Consider the following 23409-nt stretch of genomic DNA (forward strand, 5'->3'; position numbering starts at 1 on the left):
TCCCAAAATTATGTTTGGCATAACAATCACATGCTTGTGAAGTCAAAATCGTCTGTGTAATCTAAATCAGTGTAAAAGCTGCCTGATGTCACACCAAAGTAAATGTAGACTTTGGCTTTTTGATGGCAATAAGATTGAGTGTGTGGATTTAGACAGGCGAGTGTTTAATCTGCCCTGGAAAATCCGGCCAAGCATTTCTCCAGAAGGGTTGGTTGCAATAGTCCAGAAATCGTCTACGTCATGGGGTTCAAATTGCACATAAAAACACGATTGCTCAGTCTTTCTTTGGGTCACATTGACCCGGGTCAGAATGCTGTGTTACTGTGCCAACTGCCCGGCAGAGTTTATTTACCTCAAAATGACATCGAGGGTGGTCCTGCCGACGTTTCCCCAGTTTTTTGCTGCGGGGAAAAAAAATAAGGGAGACTATTACGAGATATGGAATTGGCCAAGTTAATCAAACCCACGCAGATACTTAATATTTGGAATTAAGAGATATGTTAATATAGCAGGGCTGATGGAGTGCTTGAAAGCACCGGAGGCAGAATTAAACAGGTTAATTAAAGTCTCCAAATATACCCTGACTCCATTTCTATTTCACCATTAAACATGCTGCTATAACTACGTGCAGTTTTTTTCCATTTACCAATAATTATAGTAATCCAAATCTTAGTTAACCTTCAACCGTGTATTACTGTGGCGGATTGGTGTTGGAATTTCCATTTTCTCAAATGTGCTACTGCTGCACATACGTGAATTGCTGAATAACGCGATAAAAACCATACCTGGGGAATTTTCAGGTATCTTTAATTGAGTATTTTTTCCTGATGAATTTTCAGTGAAAGATAGCTGTACTTTACACTTTTTTTCAAAATAGCCACCTTCCCTTTTTCATCCTATTTTTACTGCCGTCCTCTTAGCTGCACAACCGTAAAGTTTCAAAGCAAACCGAGAGCGGCGCGGTGTGATGCTGGTGTGTGACGTTGCCAAGGCAACCAGAGGCTTCAACAAACATGGCCGCAAACATCCGAGTCGGCGTCGCTGCGAGTCACGAAATGGAGCAAGTAGACAATAGAACACGCATCCGTGCTCGCTCCGGCTCCAGCTCCTGTTGAATCATTAATGCGCATCCAGATTGAGCCCGGGCTCGGTCTGCTGCTTCACAGCCATGCTGACAGGTGGTAGCCCGTAGTAGCAACCAGGAACACTTGAAGGGAAGGGGGAAGGGGCACAACGCGTTGATTCAACGGAAAGGGAGAGCATGAATAATTGCTTCTTTCACGCCAGCATATAATCTAGCTATGAAAATAGTCATAATTTTTGTCGTGCATGGATTCGGTTTAACGGAGGTTTAGTCGTGCCGGGTGCAGACCAAAATGTAGGACGTTTTGGTTGTTTTGATATACTTTTGTTCCCGAAACACGCTTAAAATCATATGCATACTAAGCCGTTAAATGCCTTTAAAGCTATTTGTAATATTCCTGTATTTGAGAGGTTTTGTTATGGCAGCACCATGCTTTGTTGTCTTGTTTTTTTTTCTTCACCAGCTGGAACTGGAGCCTTTGGAAAGATGGAGCGAACCCTGAACAGTTGTAAACAACACTCAGGATTAGCACAAAACCTTCTGGCTTCTGCAAGAAAGAAGAAAAAGGCATGAAAAGCCGACTAAAACAGCTGAGCTTTATTTGGGTTTAATAGGAGGCTCCCCTACCATGAATTTTAATATGATTGGGTAATTCCGTATACAACCGAATTAAGACATAACTGTAACAAAGTAACTAAGGGTATGTATCTAAGTAACTGTAACATCTAAGTAACTGCAACTAAGTAAAGCAAAGTAAGCAAAGCGATGTCAGGGAAAGGCTACAAGAACATCTGAACGTTACCCAGGGGGTGGAGGGGCGGGTAAACAGAGGCACTAAATCGTGGCAGGTGCGTGATGAGCTCTTAACGTGTGAGTAAGCGTGGTGTTGCAAGGGTGCGACGACGCTTATTTACGGGTGCGTGCGCGCGCGTGTGAGAGAAGATATTGAACACGTGGGTGCACCGAGAGGGCGTGTCCGCGGCGGCGGCGTGTTTGCGCGCGCGCGCGCATCCAGCGAGTGGCGCTGCTGAATGAAACAGAGGCAGGCAGGCAGCCAGGCAAGCAGGTAGCAGCTGAGCGTGCTCCTCCACAAAACACAACCAAACGTTGCCGCCACTCGCTCGCTCGCTCACTTCCAAAAAAAAAAAAAAAAAAAAAAAAAAGCAACAAAAAAGCCCAAGTGGGCATCAAAGTGAAGAAAGCCGTCGTCGCGATGGCGTTGGACTTGAACAACACGTAACTCGGATGTGGTGAACTATTGTGCGAAGTGTCCGGCTGGTGGCGCGCCGAAAGGGGAGCTCGGAGCGCGCGCGTGGATTATTCTCCTTTTGATTGGCGTTGCTGTTCTTTTTTTGACGATGATGACGATGGCTGTGGCGACGTTGTGCCTGAGCGTCTTGACGCTGGTGCTGTCCAACTTGGAGCCGTCCAGAGGCAGCAACCGGCACGCGGTCTACTGGAACAGCTCCAACCTGCTGTAAGTGCAGTGCAGCCTCTCGCAATTACCCGGGTAGGTGGGTGGGTCGGTGGATGGGTGTTGCTCTTTGTTTGTCAGAGTAGTAGTCGTCCTTTCTCACTCTGCAAGCATTTAATTTACTTCGAGAAAGAACATGAGTAAGATTTTTTTTTTTTTTTCTTTCTTGTAAGGTGGGCAACCTATGGCGCATGGGCAAATATACTCCCAAGCCTCTGCCTCATGTTTAAGTATTTTAGGAAACTGGTCCAAAAATCATTCAATCCACAAATACTTATCGCATTTTATAATAATCATTTGTTTGGTTGTGGAAAAGCTTGGTTGGTTGTACAGTGTTGAAATAGCAGCTTTGACAGACCACGCTAGCTAGCACAGTGCATATCTGTTTTTGTGGAAAAAAAAGTACTGTAAATGAAGGAAAAAGCTTGTGTAGTCAGCCACGAGAATAAAGTAAACAGGCTGTTCAATAAACCATTGCAGAACTTTCTTTAAACATGAATACACACTTTTCATGTACAATTCTCCGTGATTATTGATGATCAAAGTGTCGTACACTGTCTCCCCCTGGTGGAAGTTGAAAGTATCACATAATTAAATGTTCAAACCAGGCAGAATGTGGGCGGCTTCAACTTTCTTTCATCAAATGCGGTACATTTGCATTATCGAACCTTCATCGTGTCGTCACGGTGGCGACATTTGCCCACTCGACACTGGATTGTCACTTAGGTCTGGGGTCGGGCAGCCGCGTGTCTCTGTAGGACCAATCGGCCGGGTGGCGGCGAGATCGATGCCGACTCGGCTGCCTTTTGTCTCCTCATCAGCCAGTCGCTGGTTCTCACATTCTTTTATCCGCTCCCCTCGCACAACCTCAACCCCCCGGCCCCCCCGGTCGTCTATCTGCGCCCCCCACCCCATCCTGTGTGTCCATTTGTATTCACCTCCTATCGCCCGCCTCCATCTCATACTTGCTTATTTTCTTGTTTTTTTTTTTTCCCCACCCCGCCTTGTCTCGAGCCAGACGGGCCCGTCCCTCTCAATTCCCCCTTCTTTTAATTTCCTGCTTCTCATTACCAAAAGCTCCATCTGCTCCCCGCAAACCCCCAAACGACTCAGCTGGGAGTACAAATACGGCAGATGATTCATATTAGGGCTTGGCAGAAAGCTGCGGACGAGCATTTACGGGATGAGGGAACTTTCAAACGAGGGATATTGAGAGGAAAATATGTCCCTAAATTTTATTCTTAAGTTTCACCCAGGGACCTTGAGGTTTTAGTACATGTCGGTCCTGCAACTAAAAGGACCTACAAGTGTACGGATAAAATGCAAAGCAGGAGTATAGTCATGATCCAATCAGACCCTGCCTAAAAATTCAAAGTACGATCAAAATTCAAATGGATACACCTAATAACATTTCTATCAAAACACAGTATGATTATAAAGAATACTTAGATATCCAAACATATGAAAGAAATGAATAAATAACAAAATAAAATGCTTTCTAATTTACATTTCAATAAAAACACAATGAATTCTTAAAATATATGACAAAAAATATATAAATGAAAGATGCAATCATGCTATTAAAGTCTATAGAATATAGGATGAAATGTATTTAAAAAAAAGAATTTACAATGAAACACGAGGTAAATTAAGAAAATAAATAAAATTATTTACATAAGTACGTTAATAAAAATACAAAAGTGCAATCAAATGCAATAAAAATACAATAAAATATTTGAAAAAAATCAAATAAAAAAGTAAAAATAATTGAATAAATTTGATAAAATAATATTTAAAAATATAATTAAAACAATTATAAAAGTAAAATCAATCAAAACAAAAAAATAGGTGTGTTCTGTGATCATCGGGTTTTATGCTGCCAATTCAAATAGATTAGCTGCACATTTTTAAATTTAGAACTGCTCAATACCGATTATTGGAATAATCGATTAATCTGTCGATTATTTGTCGATTATTTTTTTTCGAGTAAATGATGAATCAGATTTAAAACAAAACATTCTATCCAGCTTCCGTGTGCAGTGTTAAGGATGGGGTGGGGGGGACGCTACACTGCACACAGGCTGCTCTCTAGTTGGCTGCAGGCTGCAAAGTATGAGCTGCAGGTGATCGTTTTTTGCGATCGGCAACGAAAGGCATTGATCGACATGCCGATCACATACTTTTCCAAGGAAATCAGTCTATCACGGTCGGTTGGCCGATCGATCGGACTACTGCTACAGAAAATACAATTTGAATACAATTAAATAAGAGAGAAATAAAATGAATAAAATAAATTGCCAAAACAGAAGAAAATACATCAGATGTTATGTTGAATAGGCAAGTAATATGATTTTAAAAATACAATAAAATCGAAATTAAAAACCAGAATATTTATAAATTCAAACACAAAATAAAATAAAAATGCAATAAAGTAAAGATAATACAAAGAAAGTCAATTAAAATATGATCAAAATACAAAAAAATAGAAATGGGATAAAAATATTGAACAAAAATAAATAGCCTTGACAAAAGGAAAAAAAATGCAAAGTCATGTTTCAATCATTCATTCGTAAGTTTTCACGACTTGTCCTCGGCAAAATTAGCTTTTTTTTTTCTTGCTGTAAAAAGTGTATCAAATCTCTGTGTTCTTCCTGCGTTGATTTTAATTAGCTGTTGGGCGGCGTCAACAATGGCTCTTCATCGTTCATCGCAGTGTTTTGTGCCTTTTGAATGGACATTTATACGGTGAGGTGATAAAGAAAGTGCTCGCGCTAATGAATTCAGACAAGTGCGAGCGAGAGGGGAGCGCTAAAATAATGCAAAAAGCGACCCAGTTTGCAGCAAATCCTGCGAGGTTACATCAGGGAACCAGGATGGCCTTCACCATTTGAAAAAAGTACTTAAGTGAGCGCCGTTCTCGCTCGTTCAACCGTGCAGCTCTTTTTTTTTTTTTTTTTTCCCCCCTCTCACCTGCTTCCGTTCGGAGATGCAAACTCTCGGGCGGCGGAATCCAGGCCAGAGCAGGCAGAAAGCGAGAGCGAGGCCTCGAGGGCCAAACAGCGAGTCGGGGACTTAATGTTTGAGCCTGCGGCACGCCGGCGCAGCGCGGCGTTAGTGCAGATGACTTCGGCACAGCTGCAAGAAATGAGATCAGTGCGAAGCCAAGCTGTGTGTGCCAACGTCGTGAAAATGGCTTTTTATGATAACGCGCAGCCGGGAATGACGAAAAGCCGCTTTGACACACCGTTGCTGTGGCCATGTGCTTTTTAGATTCATTTTTGTGGACGCATTTCAGCCTTGAGGATTCTTGCAGGGTTTTTTCCTGGCCCAAATTGAGGCGGAGTCGGTCCGTGCGTACGTACGTGCATTGAGCGAAGCTTTTCTCAAGCTGTAGTCAGCCGACCACCAGGGGGCAAGCTCATGGTTAAGGCTTCATTAAGCTGCCGGAATGACAAGCTAGCGAAACGGATTCAAATTTGCTATCGGTCCGCGTTTTGGATTCACGACAAGTGACAAACAACTCGTACATGTTAACATGTTACATGGGAAAACGACCTTGAAATAATAATCGTATATTAAATCGCAATTGCAAAATTGAGGCCTACGTTCATCAATATGAGCATATTTATTCCGTTAGTGATCGGTAAATTTTAAATTCTTGAGTCAATCGGATTTTTAAATTTTTTTTCTTAATTCATTTGAAAATGATTGTTCATTTGTTTTAAAGTTTCATGTTGCGTTGAAAGAGTTGTGCAAAAGAAATCGATGTTTTCCCCGAACATGATGAATAATTGTGATTAATAATCTGATCAAAACAACCATGATAATGACTTTGGCCATAATCATACAAGTTTTTTGAGATAGGACCAGTTGCCCGCAAGCAAAACTTTAACTTACAAGATGGACTTGAAACCAAACAGCTGTTTGGCAGGACAAAATCCTTCAGAAAAGAGGATTACTGTATATACATTTAAAAGATGGTTACATGTTATTCATTTTACATAGCGGATAAAAAATATATGCCTGAGAGTATTATGACGTGTCCTTTTCATCACTTTTCTTCAAATAACGCTGTAAAATCGATGCTAATTTTCTTAGCCCATCAATGACATTTTGCATTGTATGCTAGCATTAAGCTAGTCGGTTTTGTTAGACAAAATTGTGTGGCTTGGTTGAACAGTTTGGCGTTTTGTCTTAGGTGTCAGTTTAAGATTAAACCTCAACTGGGAGTGAAAAATGAACGCCTCGCCTTTCTTCATTATTTATTATTTTATTTGTTTACTGAAAAAGCGACACCAGCATGAGTCAGTCGTACTGCTTTGATTATCGCCCAGGTCCGTCACCGGCCAACTTGTTACAGATGTCCCCGCTAATGGCCGACGGAGGCGGGAAAACAGACACACACAAAAAATCACACACGCACACACACGCAGGCCATTAAATCATCCCGCATCGGAGGCCATCTGCCAATTAGAGGGGGACGATGTGGAACATCTTGAGAGCATCGGGGGTGGGACGGGGGGGGGACCTCGCCTTTTCCCCCCCCACATGTGGCGTTTCATGACCCCGCCTTCCCGTCAGGTGTTTGGCCACCGTCTTTCCTAATTGACTGCCGGGTGCCGAGTGGGTTTAAAAGACTTACTTACACCAGTGGCGTTTCCTTCATTCGAACAAGAGTCAGCATCTCGGGACATTTTGGACTTCAGTTACGTTTTTGTTTTTTAAATACAATATAATTGTTTTTGTATCTTGATTTTTTTTTTTTTTTTAAATAATGAAAATAACACTCAAAAATATTGAACACTATCAACAACATGATTAAATATGAATAATTACGCAGTATTTACATTGTGATTAATTTGTTGCTCGTTCAGGTGTGTGTGACTTGACCACCGAGGGGCAGTATTGCGTCAGGCAGACAACTCAAAGTTAAAGTGGATCAGTAAACCACAGCAATAATAGTAGATTTACAGTATAAAGAATATATGCCTGTGACTTAGTATTGTTAAACTGTCTGTCTACATGTGTTGCTGCGCAATTTGTATTTAGATATCGATTCCACATTGATGCTATTTGTTAGCTTGTCTGTCGTTTCTCATTACACATTAGCGTTAAGCGAGCGGACCGTCCGGCAAAGTTATGTTGTGTTTTAAATGTTTTAAATGCACCGCATATAATTGTCTTTGTTTGATGTTTAGATTGACAGTGAACCTCAAGAAACAGCTTCCGGCCTCTTCTATCCCTGAGACTACCCTTGCGACATTTTCCCTTCGCTTTGCTTCGATTCCCAGCCAGAGCTGGTTCCAAGCACAGATATATAACACGGGCGGGGCCCCAAAATAAATAAATAAATGAATACGTCACTCCTTCAAACCAAATGCCGTCTTTTCTAATGGATTTAACTTGGAAAAAGTCATCTTGCTCCCGACGGTACGGAAGAGCCGGAAAGTGAGATTGAAAAGGTGGCAAACATCTTTAGGCTGAATCACTTTCTTTTTTTTTCTTTTTTTTTTTTTTCTTTTTTTTTTTACGCCACCCTCCTCCAGCCCCCGTTCGCTGCTCAGCGAGATGAAAGTCTTCTTTCAACTTGTGAAAGAAGTCTGAGCCCAGATGAATGGAAACATGTGAGAATTAATAGCAACACACGCAAATCCAGTGTTTATTTTTGTCTAGATCTTGCAGCTGCGATTCATAAATTTGAATTTGACGTATAAAATGTCAAGTTACTGTTCATATTCAGGCAATTTGCAGTCATTGTAATTTATGACAAAAAATAGCAAGTTTCTATCAATCCATATCAATCATCTATAAGGAATTTCTGCTTTTTTGCGCAGGTTTTATTTTTTACTTGGAATTTTATTCACAATAAATGAAGACACAGTAAATAAAACAAATTGATATTGTCAATTTTTCCACAGATGGGCTAACGAAGCTAGCATTGATTTTGTGTGTGTTTTTTTTAAAGACACATACAATGCAACAACACAAGTGGACAGAAAACATCCCAATTCTCACTGGCATATATTCTTTATCCTCAGCAAAAAAACCCGAATATAGCTGCAGTTTACTAAGCAGTTGTGACATCAGTCATCTTCGTGTATATTACGCATGTAAGTATTATACGGTCCCCTGGTGGCCAAGGCAAACGCAACAGGAGGAGCCGCACCATGAAAGTATGATATCATGATGCGCAAACAGTTACATCTTTACATGCACTTCATTTATGTTATTGTTTTTAAGTATAATACTGTGGCGTGCGTACCTAATGAAAAGTCTCGCTGCGTGTAAAGCGATGTTGTTGCCCTGCTCTCTGGCCGCCGGTTGTTTGTGGTGCTGCGTGGGCCCATCTAGACGTGGAGGCGGTTCCCTGCTGGAAAAAGAACGTTCGATATCGCAGCGTGGCGGCTGACGTAGAAGGATGTAAAGTGCACGGGGGGGGGGGGAGGGGCTTAATGGAAGCGGGACTTTTAGCGGGCGGCTTTTTGTTTCCAAATGGTCTGTTTCAGGCGGTGACGATACCCGCGAGAGTTGATCCGTGCTAATGTGGACACGGGGCCGGCTTATTCGTGTGCACCGGTGCCCCGAGACAAAAGCCCCGTGCACACTTGGCTACCTGATTACATCGGTCCACCTGCAGCTCGGCCTCTTTTGTTCCCGCGTGCTCGCTGGAGCGCACCACCTCACTCAATGAGGGCTACGGCTTCAAGAGCAAGCGGAATTGCACTGATTGAATATTGTAAAGCGGCCCCCTTTTTCTTTGGATTTTTAAATTGAATTCTCTCTCAGCTGTATTATATTCCGCGCTGTAACCTGATTAATCTCAGGGTGTTCTAGTTCTTCTCGGGGGTTTAATCTGGCTTGTTTGTGTGGCTGGAAAGTCTTTTGTAACGGTGTTTTGAATGAGGGGGGAAAAAAAGCTCATCGGGCTTACCTAAATCTCCACAATTCCAAGTTGAAATGGGAAAGTTTCACGAACATTTCATTTTTTTGTGTTCTTTCCGAGAGGCCCCGAGATGCCGCCAAAAGCATCCTCAAATAGGAATTGGTGTCAAGGAAGTACTGCGTGTTGAAGTGATGCATCTCAACTGAGAGAGGGGTTTTGTGTCGGGGAGGAGCTCAATTTAGCCTTCATTCTTAACGGCATTTACGGAGTCTTCAAATCAGCTGTAAAGTCTTTATTTTTAAGGTGGTCATATCAGTTTTTAATAATATCACCAGTAAAGTGTTTTGGGATAATAGTTTACGGCTTTTGGCCGCGCATATGGAATGACAATCAATTCGATATTCGTTTTCCATGATCACAACATTGTTAAAATAAGTGACATACATAGCGTGTGTTGCTGCAAGAGGAATTTCTTTTCCAATTACAAGGCGTATGGATTAAACCGCGGCTCTTTTCTTCGCTGTATAATACACAAAGGTTCCTCCGTAGCCGTAACGCTGTCCGCCTCCAAATGATAAAAACTTGCTGCGGTGTGGAAATGTTAAACATGAAAGTGTTGACTGACTTGAATCTTGACTGCTTCCTATGAAAACAAAGTGTATTTTGTCTGCTCCACTTCATTCTGATCTCAGAGAATAAACACCTCAGTTCTGCACTTTCACACTTTTGAGGGCATGATAGAAATCCCTGCTGTGGTTTAAGGTGACAGTTCGGTTCACATTGAGTGCAGCAAGGGGAAATAAAAAAAATTAAAAAAAAACATTTCAAAGTGCTTTTGTTGTTTGCTGTTAATAGGAATGCATTCTACAACATTTAACATTAAAATGCACCGAAAACTTTATTAGATGACTCAAAATCGGGCAATAAATTGACCAAATTCGCACTTTGTATGGCCATCTTACGATTTGGTCTAGGTTCGGTCGGTTATGTGGCATTTTGTTGATTAATCGATCAAATGGAGTGATCAGTCTCGACTCATTGCTGCTGTCTAAAGACGTCATCAGCTAAGGGAAATTGAGATCCAACCGCACAATAGACCCTTCAATCCTTCCCAGTTGAATTAAAGAAATGTAATTGAATTCCCATCCTTAGTTTTCAGTCTTATACAGAGCCACATGACTTCCCTGGTCAAAGCATCAATAACGATTTACATGGATGTGGTGAAAGGCAAAGCCAGTAAGCGTAAATGCACGGCCAAACAAAAAACGCAGAACAAGGTTGCTTTGTGAGCAGGGATCGATGGAGGCGCACGGTGTCCAAATGTATTTTTAATTTGATTCCGTCAAAAGTATTGGCGGCTCCGACGGGTTCGCCCGTGCAATTATCGCCTTGGGTACAGCATGCTTGAATTGATTTAATACATGGAGCTTCTCAGTCGCTGTCCCTCCTCCCCTCGGGTGTCTAAAATAACACACCTGCACCGAGCCAGACCTCGATGGCAAACAAGGAAATTGTAATGACGTTCTGTTCTTCTTTGTGACAGATTTATGCAGTAATATGATTAATTACTGTGTAATCTGTTAAGTATATCACTATATACTGTATCGCTGTAACCTTGAAAACGACAACAAAATACACAAAACAAGAAGAAAAATCAGTATTGAGTAATTAAAGTTTCAAGTCTAATTCCTAGTTGAATGACTTGCTTTTTGAGCTGCATTTACTTTTATTAGTGTTGTTTTAGCGTTTGTAGTCCGTGGATTTGTTTGAAAGTTGCAATTACGTTCGCAATGTGGAAAGGCCTAAAGTGACACTTGATTGGGCTGACAACACTTATATAATAGTGTTGTATAAAAAAATTGCCAGCACTAAAATTCACCCCGAGCCTCGTTATTTTGACAATATTAGCGACGTTATTTACAATGACAAAATGTAATCGGTCCCTATTGTGACATCACATAAGGCATGGAGGGAGGGGACGGGGGTGTGGTCAAATTGCTCATTAATTGTAGGCGTTGCTAAACACATTAGTTTCTTACTGATTCCTCCAAAACAAATTGATAAAAGTTAAAATGCAAGCTAATATTTTCCTGATTTTAAAAAAAAAAAAAAAAAAAAAAAAACATAAATTGAGCTTATTAAAAGATAGACCGTGTCGGCTCTCTGATCCCTTTAAATCTCACAGTAAGCTTTCCGTAATCAGCAATTCACTTTAAAGCGCCCCCATCTAAAATCGTATAGTATATTTTTTGTTGCTCATCTGCGTCTTAGCAAAAGCTGTATTCCTCCATTTCATCAAATCACTTCATAAGCCAAGGGCTTGTTGCTCTTGCTTATTTAGTCTTCAATTAAAAGTAGGCTTGTTAATATGCTGCTGGTGGAAGCATTTAATCATCTACGTAATAGATAGGACGCAGAGGTGGAATTTTTCTCTCTCGCGGGTCTTTATAACCTTTTCACTTTATGGCGGTTCACTTTAGCGAGACCTTTAACAAGTTAGCGGGGTCCTTCCTATACCACCAACATCCACTAGGGGCCTTGAACCTGGCAAAGGAGCCCAAAAGAGACACTCGCCCAAATGACACAAAATGGATGATTGGCTAACCAGATAGTTATCCTAGCTATTTAGCCAGCCAATTAGCAAGTTAAATCAACAGGTAGTCAGCTCGTCCTTCGACCAATTTGTTTGTTTGCTCGTTACTAACTAGCTGTTTAGTTAGGCACCTATATAGGAAGCTATTTAGTTGGCAACACAAAACATTCTTTCCTTTTTTTTCATTTTTATTTGATTGTATTGAATTTTGAAGTTAGTTTGAAATGCACCCATTTTGTAATTACAAATTGAATTATACATTAAAAAAAAAAAAAGTAATACCAGTTGAACAAATGACTTTTTTGTTTAACTTGCACCATAGATATGCTCCACTGTTTTTCTTTGTTCCTTGTTTCTTGAAACCCTAACAAAAATAGATATTCCTTCATTTCTTTGTGATTAATACATGCATTTTGACCAAATGTCCAAATATGGGCACATGCAGGAAATGATTCATTCGAACCACAAGGGCGATTTCCGAGTACAAGGCGCACAGTAATTAGCTCTTTTGTTTATAATTGAGACACCCCGGCCCCTAGTTGAAGACGCAATTATACGAAAGCCCGAGACCCTTTCGGCAGCCGTAATGAGAACATTTGAAGGAAATTGAAATCATTCTCTAGTAAATTCTGAGGCCTCCTTCCTGTGAGGGAATGTATCGCCCACTTAAATTGTCAAGGGTTTCCATTACAAACATCCCAGCAGGAGGTAAACTGAGAGGAGACTTTCAATACGCAAGTATGCTCTCACAGTGCACTTCATTTTGTACAACGGCACAATAGAAGAACTCAATCAAACCTGGAATAAATGACTTCTTGCACACGTACACATTTTGAACAAGATTTGTGCATTATTCACGATGAAATTAATATCTACTTTCCCCCCCCCCCGGAGGAAACTATACAAACAAAGAAAATAGCAGAGGATATTCACTGTCCTTGGCAGAGGTTAAAAAAAAGTATAAAAGTATAATAAATCTAACTGCTGTAACAACCTTCATGATTATTTGATGCTAATACCAAACAAGCACTTCAAAAAATTAAGATAATGACTTGAAATTACATCAAAGAATACAAAATACTAAAAGGATATATGTCAACTGTGTATTAAAAAAATAGCAAGAGCATGTTACGCAAAACCTGACACAAAGGAAAGCTTTAACTGGCTAACTAAATAACAAACAAACTACCCGACGAGCAAGCTAAGTACAGCTGACTGCCTAACTTACAGACTAACTACCTACCTATAAAACTAATAGATTAACTTAATAACAAACTGGCTAGGTAAATATCTCACTAACTAACTATCTGGCGAGTATTCTGTACCTGGCTACCTAAATAACTGACCGACTAGCCGACTAGCTTTTAGGGGGTGTGGCCGAATGAGTGGCATCAGGTAGGAGCTCCTTGCCCACATGTGAGGGCGTTACAGTACAGTTCGGTCACCGCGCTTTTGTTTTCACCTCACTCGAGTGGAACGAAAAGTTTGCGAAACCCCTTGAAGGTGTTTTCAGTCCACTTTGTGGGTTTGTGTTGTGTGATTGAAAACAGTGTCATGCGGCGTCCATTTTGGCTCACCTCGGTCGTTATTGAACGGGTGTGGTGTTCCTCTGCATTCCTCCACTCTCTCCACACCTTGCGAGGCATCGGTGGGGCATCCCCGTGGGCATCAGTGCTGCATTACAATGGCGGGATGGAGGGCATGCGTGGGCGGGCCCCAGACGCTCGCCCTCCATCTCATTCATGGCAAATCGACTGTCTGTGTGTGCGCGTGCGTGTGCGTGTGTGTCTTCACGTCTTTACACGGTGTATCATATTGCTGCTTCCATGTACACAGGGATGATAAATAGGGGCTTTGTGTAACTTTAAAGGGATTCTGTGCCACTTCCCTGGAGGAGGTAAGGCAAGATGAATTGCCACACAAAAATAAAATACTACATCCAATGATTTTAATAAGCAGTGGAGTGAGGAGGAAAGTGCAGAGATGTATATATCAACTTGCGGCATTAAAAAGTACATTTGTTTGGCCTTGCAATAAAAAAAAAGGTTTAATTACTTGTTTGCCTCTATGTGCATTATGCTTGCAGCCACTTGTCATACATTTTTTACGTTTGTTTTATAGCCATTGGCTGGCTAACTAATTAATTAACTAGCTAATGAACTAAGCCAAGACAAGTATAGGTAGGTAACCAGCTAACAACTAAAGGATTGATTAGCTATTTGACTTTAAACAAAAAATAGGTTTTATTTGATTTCATCCACAATGTCACAGTCCAGCATTGGTAGAATCTTATTTTTATTTAATGTATTGTTGCTTCCCATTTACCCGGGAAGAGCCTTTCACGGAAAGCGTGAGCCACAGGTGACAGACACAGAGGAAATAAAGGCTTGCTTTTCTTCTTCTTCTTCTTCTTCTTCTTCTTTTTTATGTTTTTTTTTTACAGTAGGGAAGGCATCGAGGCCTGGGCTGTTAGGAGTCCAGCAGCGTGCCGAGGACAATATTCCATACAGCCTGAGGTTGTTGTTTATGGCGGTAAAAGCAAGTGTGACACACAAGATGGATTCCTGGTGTGAAAATTGCTCTAATACCCGCTGGTGTGTTTCTACAGACAGAGCCTCTGGTGCCATTAAAGTACACATTGTAACACATCATTTTAACATAGACAGATGATAGACTGTAGAATAGATAATCTTATTTAAATCTCCGGCTGGTGTGTTTTTTCATTTGATGTGTGCTCATGAAAATGAGTGTCAAGCTGTCTCCAACATGCACCAAGTGTACATTTTACAATAATCCATCAAACGGGTTGTAATCCTTAATTAGCTGCTTCCATTTTATTCTCAAATCAGAGTTTCCGTTTGGTCTCCACGCTAACATACCCATGTTTGGATTATTTCGTCATTCTTGGATTCTACCTTGCTAATCCTATTTTGCTAACTAACAAACTAATGTGCTAACTGACTGACCAAGTTGCAAATTTACGGACCAACTAAACAGCAATCTGACTTACTGGATATCTAGGTACCTAAATGCTTGGAAATTAACTGGCTACCTAAATACCTAACTGATTAACTACACAGTCATCTAACTAACTGACTGGCTAAACTACAAACTGGCTAATAAACTGCAAACTAAATAGCTAACTGGCAACTAACTGATAATTGACTGGCTAGGTAAACAGTTAAGTAACTGATTAGCTAAATGACTAACTGGCTAGCTAGCGAAACGCCTAACCATCCAACTAACTACCTAGAAAAAAATGCAAACTCAACTGCAGATTTATACTAATGGCTAACTGGCTAACACTAACTGTCTATAATTAAATGACCGGCTAAATGGCGAAGTATTAAGTGCATATTAAGATACCCAGGTAACAACTTGACAGTTTTGACCTATAAGCCTTGTGTCTCACGTAACTGATGGAAATACATCACCCGCAAAAGTGCAAAAAATGTATATTTGGATGGCACCAGGAACCCTGATGTGCATGTGTAAGCCGCATCATAGTGGGGAAAAACTGTATACACACACTGAACATGCTAGTCAAAAACATAACTCTATGGAGTCCGTGAGACACCTGAATGCATAGTTTGATTGTTCCACCCTTGCCCAGAAGGCAAATTGATTAAAGTTTTGATTAGCCAGTCTGCTGCTGTGCACTCTAAAAGACAACTAATCAACCCAATTAGTGTCTTTACGAGGTCTAATTAAGATGGGCCGTGTCCGTATCGTCCGAGGCGGTCCAGTTCCGTCTGGGTAGTGAAGCCCTGTGGGTGTGGTAGTCCGCTTCATTGGTATTCATTTCCCCGCTCCTAATTCCCTTGCTGGACTTTCCCCGTGCTGACTTGACAGAGCGTACCGCAGGTTAAACGGCGGGGGGAGCGCTCCATCACGACCAGATCCAGTCCAATTAAATACAGATTTAATCAGAGCGCTGAATATGAAATCTGATGATGTCGGTGGTGAGCGGTGGCAAGCGGAAGCTCTACGGTGATGGAAAAACTGCCGGTCCGCTGCTTTCCATCTTTCCTTCCGCTGCGACATGGGTGATGCAGGTGCCTTGGTCCTGTCGGACAAGTCGTGGGCCAGAACCATTTATCCGTGCTTGAGTTTATTTTTCACACGAAAATGCTACTTACTTGTCATTGAATACCTACCTTGATATCTGAATCGCTAAACTAAATAACTGACTGGCTTGTGAAATGGATAAATGGCTGGCAAACCATATAACTATTGGATCTCTAAACAGCTAACTAAAGAACTAACCAAGTGTTCAACTCAATAGCTAACAAACTGCCTAGCAATATAGCTAGTGGCTAACTAACAAACTAACTGGATAGTTAATTACATAGCTGATGGTCATTCTTTCAGCCAGCCAGTTAGCTAACTGAATAGCTAACTGCTAATATTTAACTAAATAACTAACAAACTAACTGGTCGCTAAATAGCTAATTAACTGGTCGTATAAATAGCTAACTAATTGGCTAGCTAAATAGCTAACTACCTAACTAAAATGTAAATGCCTAATGACTATTGTAACTGACTCTTGTTAAATAGCTGGCTAACTACCTAATCATTAACTAACTACCTGGTCAACTAGCTAACGGACTGGCTATTTAACTAGCAAGTCTGGATTAAAAAGTGCAATTGAAATTGCGCAGTTCAAATCGCTAGCTCAATACCTGACTAACTTCCTCTACTGTCGCATTCTTGTCAAGAGTGTACGCTACCGAAACGCCCTTTTGGTCTGATTTGACTTGAAGTTAATCTTTTCTGTGTACAAAGAGAGGTGCTATACTTGCTTTGGGCCATGAGGAAGGCAAATAATAAATCTAATGCCCCCCCAACACTCACCCCCCAAACAGGGCCTACCATGACACCCCTGCTTCCTCCCAAATGTCTGCAACCTTTTCCTCCGCTGTGATATGAGCTATGGCTCCCCGATGCCCCGTCAAAGGCGTCCCTTTGCTGTGTCACCTTCACCATGCACCGCTGCACAGCTTACTAATGAGAAGTTGCTAACCCTTTGTAGCGTATTCTGATGTTTTTCATAGTTTTAAGTAAGGTCAGACCACCCGAGTAGACCACACAGCGTTTAGTACAGTTGGGCTTCCACCAAGTGTTGTTTTCCTGCCAAGACGACGTACAATTGTGTACTGGCTTTCACACCATGGGCTCTGCCGTTCTGCACTAGTGCTAATACGTCAATCACTAACCAAATAACCTACTGACTGACAGACTAGCTAACTAGCTGTATTACACTCAAAGTAATTAACTTTAACAACCCTCTTGATCACTAAACTGAATCACCAACTGGGTACCCGAATAGCCAGATTTAAACCCCCAACCTCAGAACTGTGAGGCAGATGCGCTAACCATGCGTTCACCGTGCTGCCTTATTAAAATATATAACTAGCTAAATGAACTTTCACCGTAGTCAAATTGGGGATTTCTGTGGGCTCAGACCGTTTTGTAGTTTTACCCGATCCTTTATGAAGCAGGAAGTAGCCTATATAAAAAAAAAAAAAAAAGCTAACACTAGCGGGTTCAACCTTGGCGGAGGTTCTGCGCCCGACTGCCTGCCCCGCTAGTTATTGACATTGGCGTCCCTCGCATAATGGCAACGTGATTGCAAGTCATTGACATGCAAAGCATTTGTGCAAGCACAGAAAGATTAGGAACCTCCTCGCCTCCCCCTCAAAAAAGGTCCACAGAGACGCTATTTGTTAATTACACTGCAAAGCGATTCAGTATTTTTTTTTTTTTTTTTTTCTACTATTAGTATTTGTGCACCTCCCACCCCTGGGACGAGTGTCATTCTGTCTTCTTCCGGCTCTGATCAGTCTTCTTTAATTGGCTCTTGAGCTGGGAGAGAGGCTCCCCCTCGCTTGTTATTTCCAGGTGTAAATGAGAGCAGCGAAAAGAAAGGTTCACCCATGAGAGCGCTGAAGTAGCAAATGCGCTATCACAAACACACAGAGAGAGGGAGGATGTGTTTGAAGTGATCGGTCTGGTGCTTTTTGGAGCTCGGATCAAACATCGTTTTGTCCTAGAAGCTCCTCTCGGTTGGCTTGAACACAATCATTTAGTGGAACGGAGAAATGTCTTTACTTTTTTGTGAAGTTTTGAGTGATAATTCTAGAACAAAACAAAGTTTCGGTGTCACAATAGTCAAAGTGTGAGAATCGATTTTTGTGCGTGAAAAAAGTTGCAATATTATGATGAGAAAGTGGTTGTTTTACAGAAAAAAATATTTTAGGAAATGTATGTATTTTTTTATTTCTTTCGTCTTTAAGAGGCGTGGCTTAAGGAGTAACATCAGGATTATTTATGTAATTCTGGAGTCTTTGGCTCCCCTTTCCCACATACAAGGACATTACAGTACCTTAATTGCTCCATTTCATTTGAGTATCTAAAGCTCATTCGCAAATCAAATTTAGGCAAAAAATCAAGCAAGCGATGATTTGTAAACTGGAAAATTTCAAGTTATGCCTTTTATTTCGAGAGAAAATGTTTTGTTTTGGGGTTTTTTCGCAAGAATGAAGTTGTATTTTACGTGGAAAGGCTTAATCTTGTGGTCCTTCAGGATGCACTGGGCGTCAAAGTGCTATCTGAAACAGAAGCGTGTTTGAAGTGCTCGCTCTGTTGCTTTTCTGAGGCCCCCCACTCTCCTCTCCTATCTTACGTCCTTTTTGTATTTGCAGAGCGAAACAAACAGGAAATTGTGTTCATTTGTATGCAAATTTGTGTGTTTGTCCCCCGGGCTCAAGCTAGGAATTAAAAGTTTTACCGTCCCATTAATTCCCAATTACGCGGCTCCACTGACGTGGCGGGTGTCTGTCTCTCGCCGTCCAAACGCGTCTTCGTCAGTTTAGGCCCGTTTAGTTCGCCATCTGCCGAACCCGAGTTGGGATTTGGGTGTAATCGGGTCTGCCGATTCGCAGATTGATCGCGCACGCTCGCCCGCCACTGACGTCTCGTCTTAATTATCCGGTGGAAAACTGCAAGATTTTACATTGATTGATATCGGAATATACTTCAGGAGACAAATGTTCTGGGAGGGGGGGGGGGGCGATGAGTTTTTTTGACTGGCAGCTCGAGGCGAAGGCCGACTTATCGCCCATCTCGTTAAAATTTGCGTCAACACGCACGACCTCGTCGGCGACGTGTGGCCGCATGCTGACAGTCGAGGTAATATGACAAATTAGCACCCGTGCTGCCAAAGCTTATTTGCATAAAGGACCTTGTCTTCATCATTTTTGCTGATCTGGCACTAACGGCAGATTAATTCAGTGCTTTAAAAAGTTATTGACTGGATTGTTTATGTTGGAAATATTACACCTATGTATAAGAGATAAGAAGAGAGATGGAGTCATAAAAATTCATAATTCATTTGGTTGGAGGCAGGGGCCATCGGGAATTTCGGGATAATGTGTGAATTTTCCCGAACGGCCGGTGTGTTTACGGAGCGGTCCGGGCCATCCCGACCGCCGGGTGACAAATGTGACCACCTTCCGAGAATAAAGTCGTAATACAACAGGAGCAAAGCGGAATGTTTTCCTCGAGAAACGGCGTCATCTAAATCCGTATGGATTTAAACATAAACCACTAAAGCACCACTCGAAAGAAATGTCATTAAGGCTTTTGCCGTGTTGTTTTGCAGCCGAACAAAAACATATTTGGACCACTTATTTCTTTGTTGTGTACAATTGGCAATCACGTTGTTCACTCTGCTCAAATCACACTGATTGCAAAAGCGCTATTAACTCATTCACCACCAGACTTTTTCAGACACCATTGTGAAATGACACATAAATATGTCATTGGGATAGAATGAGTTAAAGCGGTGGGAAAAAAAAAAATCCAATAAACACCTTCTTCACAGTTTGCGGTTGTGTTAGAAACCTTTTAAATCGCAACCTGCGTGTCTCCTTTCAGCGTTTGACTGCTGTTGATTCCATTCAGTCAATGCCATATTCAGGAAATGAGATCAACTATCAACGTAATATTTGTGTGTGCTTACCGGTAATTAGACGGTTTGATGTTCCATATGCTTTTGTTCCTACCGGCATATATAGGTCCTTGTTCCGAGTGTGTTGAATGCGCTTAGTGTGCAAGGTGAATTGTGAAGGCAGAGCAAATGACTGCGGAGGTGAGGTGCCACATACCAGGCGGTCCTTAATTATTCCATTAGAATTCAACAGAGTCGCGCTTAAGGTGAAAAAGAAAGTGAGAAGAAATCTACAGCATCCGATGTCCTTGCTGGAAGTGAATACATAACAGGTGGCGGAAAAAAAAAAAATCGATAGGCAAGAGCAAAGAATACTCTTTATGTCCATCAACGTTTGGGCAAATTCAGCCCCTGGAGGCAGTTTTGCTTTGTCAGAAAAGACAAAAGAAGTCTGTCATTTTGTTTTGAAGCAGACATTGAATTGGTCATGTTCACTAAGTATTGAGATTTTGCCCAGTAGCACAAACAATTTGTCACGAGAAGTCATAATGCCATGATGATTAGGACCTTGTTGTCTCCGGATAAAGTCATAACATCTCAGTCAAATTTTAAAGAAGGAAGAATGTCATGTTTTACCAAGTGAATTTCAAAAATGCTTTATTCTTGCAATACTATACTGGGATAAGGCCCGAGCCCTGCTGTGATTAACGGTTTAAAATTGCTTATGGGACAGTATTCTACATGCAACTTAAAACCCGTAGTTGAAACTAAGATGCACTATTATTAGTTGTTCTTTATTGTGTTTAATATATTTATTGAAGTTTAAACAATACAACAATGACAAAAAAAAAAAGAAAAAAAGAGCCCCTGCAAAAAAAAAAAAGAAGCCCTTTTCTCTACGGTCACATAAAAGAAAACAAATCACACGCGCATACAAAAAGAAATAGTATGTAAAGCTGCCCGAATATTCAAAATTAGTATAGTCAAAATTACACCTTTGTTGATGGTTGATCATAGAATGACAAAAAAAAGGCCCCCACACTTATTAGGTGTGTCTGGAAGTCCTGTGACGGAGCCAGAAACAAAATGCCTCACCTGCAAATATCGAAAAAAGCTAGAGGCAGGTCAATTATATCTATCAGACAGCTGTTGAAATTAAGCAAATTTGTCCTCAATAAAGGGATCTTTAAACGTTTTTAGCCCCCGCTTATGCCACACATTAAATATAGACTCTTGCATTGAAGCGGGGAAAAAAATTATTTGCCGCCATTGAACTCGACAAACTCATGTGTTGAAGATTAGTCGTTCTTTGTTGACGATCAAGAATATACGCCGGTGTCTTGTTTTGTCTGCGTATGTTGCTACCACTTGTCCAAGTAGAAATTGTTGATTGTTGGCGTTTTGCATTGTGCGTTAGCATGAAGCTAACAGACCTTTGAAGACACAGCAAGGCTCTCTTGTTTTGTTTTCTTTTGAGTTCCATTTGAGAATCACCAGTCTATAGCAATCGCTGCCTTTCTGCCGGGGAGCCGTCAAAGGTCAGCGGGAGCTCGCGCGTGGGCTCCAGGAACGGCAGTCATATACACTCCGAGACACCCCGGTGCTGGCAAGGAGGATTAGTGAGACACAAATATACCCTGTGAGGAATCATTTTAGTAGCCAGGGCACATTGGCAGCAGCAGGGACTCTGTATTTACCAGTAATTGCATTTTTTTTTTTTTTTTCCTCCCCTTCTTCTTTCCTTCACAAAAATAAATAAAAAATGTGCCGTGCGCCTCAGGAAGTTGAAAGCGGTGATGGCGGGGGAGAAGCGACAGGAACACGTTGTCAGACTCGCACACCCGTTTGACAGCTTATAGGGCAATCTGCGCCGTATACACGCCGTCCGTGTTGCCACACGAAACCTGTCTGTCAGATGCTTGTCGAGTCCGCCAAACCTCCTCGGCGCAGACGCCGGGCCCTCCGGGACGCAAACCTTCACCTGGCCGTCGGGTTGTTATGGCTTCATTGACTTTGATGGGTCCTATGGGGGCTTGAGATGATCGTAAATATTTTTTATTTTTTTTTTTCCAAGGTTTGAAGCGCTTGCATTTTGGATAGGTTCCAGATCGCCCCCTCAACCCACCAAAAAATCTGAACTATAGAGAGACTATCTATACATGTATGAAATATATATTTTTTCCCCCATCCCACAAACACATGGTTATTACGATATAAAAAATAAATAAATACTTAAATGACATTCCTGTTTTGGGGCAATCGGAACGCCACGTGTTAAACCATGTCTAAAAACGTACCGTCATCACGACAGCAAGACATTTACAGTAAAACGTTGACGTGTACTCTTTTTAGTCGGACTCTCTTGATGCATAGAGCATCTTTTTGTGTGCAAGCGACTGGTCGCAAATTGGAGCAGATTGCACGACTGCTTGTGATTCAAAATGTCCATCTGCCCCTATCATGTAAGTGCGCTGCCTCTTTTTATTCGGAACGCCGTAGAGCTGCTACGCTAGTGTTTATTTCCCCCTCCCTGGTACCTCTTATTTTGTGTTTTTGTGCTCTTTCTGAAACAGATTGATGTGCTATAAGGTGGCGCCAAAGCACTGCCATGTCTGAAAGTAGTCATTGGTGTAAAGGAAGTCTGCTGACGTGATACATCTCAGCTGAGAAACAAGATTTGTATGTACGGGTAGCATTTAAATTTAGTTTACCGTATTTTTCGGACCATAAGGCGCACTTCAAATTCTTTAATTTTCAAAAAACAATGGTCGGCCGAATGGTCCGGAAAAATACAGTCGTTTTTGAGTCTTTTATTCAAGATTTTTGATATTGTCTTGGTTCCTAACCTCTCCAAATAGTGAGGCTTCACTGTCCGCAAATCTCTTTGTTGAAGCCTGTTTTATTTCGCAGCTACTTATGCACGGGCGAGTAATTATTTGCGCACAAATTGCATTGTGACTCTGGCTCAAGAGGCCGCCATTTCTGCGTCGGCCAGCGTGGGCGTATTTGTTCACTCTGCCGCTCATTGTTCCCCATTGGCCACGATGCAATTTGGCCGCAATGCCATGTATTGAATACACCTGGCAACCAGATAAGGACGAAAAGGAGAAAAAAAAAAAAAAAAAAAAAAAAGATTTGGATTTGTTTCAATGGGGCTGCAGACAGTGTTTTAAGCAACAGGGGGGCTTGACATGAAAAATGATGGATTATTCATTTAAAAGGCCACAATTACCATATTAAGTAGGTTGCTCTTAATTCATGAATTAGCGGCTGCTGTGACTGAAATAAAGTGGAGGTGTCCCGGGAGTTTGTGTTTGATAATCCTTCCTCGATGCCACGCTGCAGGCTCCAGTAATCCTCGATAGCATCTTTTATTGATCAATGATGCTACATGTCAGATTATGTTCAAGCTACAACAAATGCA

The 23409-nt window shown here is 41.5% G+C and overlaps 1 protein-coding gene across 1 annotated transcript in view; it reads left to right on the top strand.

The window, feature by feature from the left end:
- Positions 1-2084: 2084 nt before the first annotated feature.
- Positions 2085-23409, top strand: part of efna3a (ephrin-A3a) — a 41565-nt gene continuing 20240 nt past the window's right edge. The window contains exon 1 of the mRNA XM_086015336.1: positions 2085-2561. Within this exon, the coding sequence (XP_085871462.1) occupies positions 2443-2561 (119 nt within the window). The 5' untranslated portion in view covers positions 2085-2442. The remainder of the gene's footprint in view (positions 2562-23409) is intronic.

This window comes from Filicampus tigris, chromosome 18 (genome assembly GCF_054856515.1).
Source record: "Filicampus tigris isolate MCC_2025a chromosome 18, RoL_Ftig_1.0, whole genome shotgun sequence".
Classification (NCBI taxonomy): domain Eukaryota; kingdom Metazoa; phylum Chordata; class Actinopteri; order Syngnathiformes; family Syngnathidae; genus Filicampus; species Filicampus tigris.